Here is a 5,804-nt window from a genome sequence, read left to right on the forward strand (position 1 = left end):
ATGTTTTCTTTGATGTTTCCGTCATTATTTCTGCGGTGTGCTTTATTTCCTCCTTTATCATGCTTCTTGTCTTTTTCCCCTCTATCTCTTGTAGTTTCCCTGCCAGAAAAGTTTTTAAGTCATTTTTGATGGAATCACGGGTTTTGATGTTGGTGTTGACCTCATTGTTCAGTTTTTGTATGACGTCGTCTTTCTTTTTAAGTTCATTTTGCATCATATGTTGAGTGTTTTTTCCCACTTTATTTCTTAGATTTTTCGTTATTCGTACGCAGTTTGAACATAAGTAATGATCGTTGTAGGATGTCACGAATATTTGTAGTTGATACAGGGGTAACTGTGTGCACTCATAATGAACTGATCTTTTACATTTTTTGCATGTTAAGCGATCCAGGTCTTCGTCTTCAGTACATCTTGACGGCGTGCAAGCTTGAGGTGGTGAGGCTGCTTCGAAAGGCTGATCTTTATCCATTTTGATGTTATTTTCATGAGTTTTGATGTTTTTATTTGTTTTCAGCCATTTTTTCGAAGAGCGTTGCAAAAGCGTCTGATCTAGTTGACGTCAAATAAAAACTGAAAGAGCCGTGCACGGATCAAACACGTTGCTCAAACAATCACCATCATAAAAATAGGAAAGATCGGATCCAGCAAACGAGTTTTCGTCACCAGATTTCAAGGCCAGCGTCTGTCTGGAGGCGTGGAACTCTAACTGAGGAACTTTTAATGAAACTACAGGCACCGTCAAGAGCATTATTCTTAGCATTTTATTGTTCTTAAACAATAGAGCCATTGTTTAGGTACCAAAAACTGAGCCTGAATATGCTTATAAGCGTTATGCTTGGAAAGGAAAAAACATGTAACGAGTTTCTTTTTGAAATGTATTTGACCCGGGCGGGCACCATCTAAATAATCCCAAAAAAAGGTGATTATAAACAAAACCCTGGATATTCAGAGATAAATAAAGAACTATAAGGGTCCTAATAAGGTCCAGGGGTTGGAAAAAATTCGAAAAATCAACGTGATAGCCCGTTTATTTGGCACCTGAAAGTACTTGCTTAAAAAGTTTTATCTCAGACAGAGTTTCAATACGATTAAATAAGTTCGAAATTTGATGAAACTTTAATATTTTTGGTGGATAAAATCTTAATTTTGATTGTAAGAATCAGACCCGCAAAAATCAAGATTATTCGATCTCTAGGAAATCTGCAGATTAAATTGAACCAAAAATAAAAATATTTGAGACCAAAAAACCGTTTCCTTTTCATTTTTGGGCTGTGATTTTTTCATATCCTGTTTTAGTCACATCACGGTTTAAAATTTTGAACATTTTTTTCAAAGTTTTTTTTAATTCGAAAAAATAAAAACGGCTCCGACAAAATCAGTTTTGTTAATTTCTTGTTTAGAGAAAAAGAAGAACAAAAAAAGCTTTTTTAAAAAGTTACTATGAAAAATAAATCAAATTCTGACAATTGTGTAAAGTGAAATTTTCTTTTTTTTCTATGAAATTAAGGATGAAAGACCTACGCCCTGTCACTAGGTTGAAGACTTTGACAAGTGAACGATACATCCCTCTTTCCTCCCTCACGAATGGAAGTCTTCAAATAGTCGAAGATATTCTGGTTAATAGTAAAAGGACGTTTTAGGGGAAATTTTTTACGTGGATGCTACCAGCATATAGAAACATTGGAGCGCAACCGTCGTCTCTTAATTTAATACTTTGAACAGAGAAAGGACAATTTGAATTTTTTGGAGAAAAAATGCAGTGGTTTGATACTGTGTTCTTCAGTTCCATTATTTTGCTCCTCTTACTGAATTTCGTTATTGCGGAGCAACATAATCATGAGATGACGCCTCCGCCCGGTCTTTGGGGGCGTGAAATGCCAATGTCAATGATGAGAGTTCAACGACAAAAAGAGAAAAAATTACCAATGAAATTCGGTAGAGAAACATCCGCGATAAATCACGCTTTACCGATGAAATTCGGTAGAGAAGCAACCACGAGGGACCGAAAACTACCGATGAAATTCGGTAGAGAAACATCCGCGATAAATCACGCTCTACCGATGAAATTCGGTAGAGAAGCAACCACGAGGGACCGAAAATTACCAATGAAATTCGGTAGAGAAGCATCCACGAGAGACCGAAAACTACCAATGAAATTCGGTAGAGAAGCAACCACGAGGGACCGAAAATTACGAATGAAATTCGGTAGAGAAGCAACCACGAAGGACCGAAAACTACAGATGAAATTTGGTAGAGAATTGCCGATGAAATTCGGCCGAAGCTCAAAATCAGAACACCAGGAGGTGACGACTTTTGATAGGCAGCTACCGAGAATTATTCTTGGACGAGAATTAACGACAACGACCGACAATCAACTGTCCCGCCGAAAATCTACCAAAAACCTTCTCAAAAGACGAGAAAGTTTTGTAGAGCAGATTCTTTCAAATGAAATAAGGAGAGAGTTTTTCAACAAAGATATCGTGAAACGTTTTCTAACTCTTTACTGGAACAAGGCAAGACAAGACAGATACAAGAACAATAAATTTCAATAACATTTGAGTCAGTCATATATCTAAATACTCTACCCCTACTCTACATATCCCTGGTAAAATAAACAGAAAGACCATTGGTATTGAAACCAACCAGGAAAATTATTGCACAACACTTTTATGCAAACTGATGCATAGAATACCATATCGGGGAAAACTTCGTCGGGGAAAATTTTCGTCGGAGAAAAGTATTTGTCACTTGCTGGTAGTTGGCAAACGCATTAAGGCTGGGGAAAACTTTCGTCGGGGAAAAATATTCGTCAGTTTGCCAAAATTTCGTCACTTTACCCCGATAAGGTATACATTATTGTATCCAAGTTACCATCGTTTTGTATAAGATTCCCATTTCTGCACTAAAGATTCTTGTCACTTTTCCGCTATTTTTCCCGGGATAGCCGGCATGAGATTAGAAAGCGTTTATTTCTAAAGGTATGGAAAATTTTGTGTTTACTCACGAAACTGCCTAAATTTCCGAAGCTAATAGTTTTACCTACCCGAATTCCTGGTCTTTTCCGCTAGAAAAATGGCAAAAGAATCTTAGTGCAGAAATGGGTATCTTACACAAAACGACAGCAAAAAAGGAAGACATTTTAATGGGAATTTAATTTAGCGGATAGCGGAAAAAAATTTATAAGGGAATTTATTCAGAGGTATGGCTAAAAAACTATAAATTGGTGGGGATTTAATTGGCGGAAAGAATGTATTTTGACATTGAACTTAATTCTTTTGAATTTAGAGTTAGCCCAATAAATCTGTTCAAACTTGTTTACGCCAAAATTCCTTCCTTCAAGATAGTATCTTTCAAGAAACAATACTTTGGTACAATGTCGCAATACTGAGTTCCAATTGTAGATTTGCAGTTGGAAGTGGCCCCCGTATGCAAGACAGAAAATGATTTGTAAAAAATACTCTTTAGCTACAATCAGTGCCAAAATACTTGGCACAAATAGGAAATTCCCCACGAAATTTTATAACCACAAACAATTTGGAAGCGCTCTAAATTAGGTTGGAAGGGTAGAGTTTTAACGCTAGACTTAAGACTTACGAGCTTAGGATCTGAGGATCCAAAAGTTCAAAAATGGTCTGGTAAGGCTTGAAATAGGCTAGAAACCAATAAATCCCTCCCAGATCGAAATATTCGATGAAATCAAGTTGAAGGCCCGAAATTGACATTCTCGCTCGAAAATATGGTAAAATAGCCAAAATTGCCAATATGTTTTGGCACTGATTGTAGAATTCTAACCTTTTACTGATTTATTTGTTTATGGATTGTTTTTTTTCACGTAGTAAAGTATATATTGATATGATTGGTCTAATGATTGGTAATTTCAATTATTATTATCGTGTATAATTTTTAGAATTTTAAACAGCCAAAATTTACTCCTGATTATTTAAAACATGGTGTATACTTTTTTTGAAACCTTCAACAAATTTTATCTTTATTACTAGCAAACCATTGAAGGGATTTTTTTAATTTTTCAAGGCGAACCACTCCTGGGTTTTATTATTCCAATTTTGTGTCCAAATAAAAACATACAAATTTTCCTTAATTTTTGGACAATTTTTGTTAATTTTTATAAAAGCCAATAAATCCCAAATTTTCATTGAGAAATAAATTTCAAAATCTTTTTCAAATAATCAAGCTATGAATTAATATTGATTAAGAAAAAGGAAATCAGTAAAAAATTAAGAGCTAATAACTCAAAACAACCAATTAAGAAGGAATTAGGGCTAATGAATGAATGGAGAGCTACCAAACTAGGAGGTCTTACCCCCTTCTACCAATGAATACAGTGACTTTCTCCGAAAATCGTTGAACCTTAAATTATAAGAAGTTAGAGCATAGTGAAATACTAAAAATTCTTATAATTTAAGATTCTACAATCATCGAATTGCATGTTCCCCTCTCAGAATCAGAAATTTTCGTGAGTTTTGGCCTTTTTTGTGATTGAGAGTTAATGTTTTTGAAAATTCTTCCAGGGCTATTTGCAAAAAATTCTTGACAAAATAGGATATCTGTTAAAATAAAACGTAAAATTTATGGCTCTTTTTAGCCTGCTAAAACCTCATGAGTCAAAAGGCAAAACTTTTAATCCAATTCAAGAAGTATTCATCCCTATAGGCCATTTTTTCGTTTGAAAATATTCATTTTAATGTCTTGATTTGCGAAACTAAAGTTTTATGTGCACGAAAGTTTTCCACGATTTTTTTCGGCCTCGCGGAAGTTTGTACGCCTAGCGTTTTTTTCTTACTTTGACAGATTTTGCATTAAACGTGTACGATGAAGATTATTTTCAGGACGACAGAAGAAAATAAAAATATGAAACATAAATAAAAGCCAATGGACAAAACGTAAAATGTACATTAGATGGTGAAATACTGGTTATTTTACAAATAGTATACTAGGAAAACGCAATGAAGTATTGATCATGCACAGGGTTGTCATGCATTGTGAATATCTTATAGCAAAATTCTAACAAAAAAATTGAGAAGAAATCTTGAGACTGTGATAAAACGGCATGTTTTTAATGAGGCCGCCAAAAAATGTTTAGTTTTCATGCACAGCGGATAACCAATTAATATAAAATGGTTGATGCGGTGATTGAAAAAAAGGGTATAAATGTTGATTAAGGGGAGGAAAAGGTGGATCAGAAGCAGTTGTATATTTGTGAGTGAGGGAAGAAGTCATTCATTCGGTTGAAAGTCAAGAAGAAAGATGAAGAGTGTAGCTTGCCTGTTGTTGATTGCTCTCATTGTGGTTGAGGGCCGCTCCTTAAATCCCTTGAGAAGCATTAAAAGTTGGGGAGATTCTGGAACACAAAAAGGGTTGTGGGGAGACCAGATGCAGGATCAAGAACGACGACAAGCACCAGCAGGTCTCTGGGTAGGTGACGAAACATCCATCCCACATTTTCCTGAAGATGAAGATACAAGAATCCCACTTTTCTTGAATGATGCTCGTCCACATTTAAGCGGAATATCTGAATGGCGGAAAAGGCAAGTTCCGTTATTCTACAATGATCATATTCCATCATTCTTTCACGATGAAATGAGTGACGAGGACGAAGAATCAACGGAGAAAAGACAAGCAGTACCAGTCTACTATAACAAAGATATGGGTCATCACTATGGAATATGGAAAAAGGAAATCCTCAATGCTATCGCAAAAGAATTGAGAGCGAAAGATTCGTCACCGGTTAAAGATCAGATGAAAAAATCTGTTACTGAAGAAGAAGAGAAAAAGAACATTAAATA

The 5,804-nt window shown here is 35.4% G+C and overlaps 1 protein-coding gene across 1 annotated transcript; it reads left to right on the forward strand.

Moving 5' to 3' along the window:
* The first annotated feature begins 1,841 nt into the window (after positions 1-1,841).
* Positions 1,842-2,552, forward strand: LOC136798134 (antho-RFamide neuropeptides type 2-like). Its single transcript, XM_067054716.1, has one exon. It carries the CDS (start codon positions 1,842-1,844, stop codon positions 2,550-2,552), a length of 711 nt encoding a protein of 236 aa, XP_066910817.1.
* Positions 2,553-5,804: the final 3,252 nt, after the last annotated feature.

Source organism: Clytia hemisphaerica, unplaced genomic scaffold (assembly GCF_902728285.1).
Source record: "Clytia hemisphaerica strain Z4C2 unplaced genomic scaffold, Clytia hemisphaerica genome assembly, whole genome shotgun sequence".
Lineage (NCBI taxonomy): Eukaryota > Metazoa > Cnidaria > Hydrozoa > Leptothecata > Clytiidae > Clytia > Clytia hemisphaerica.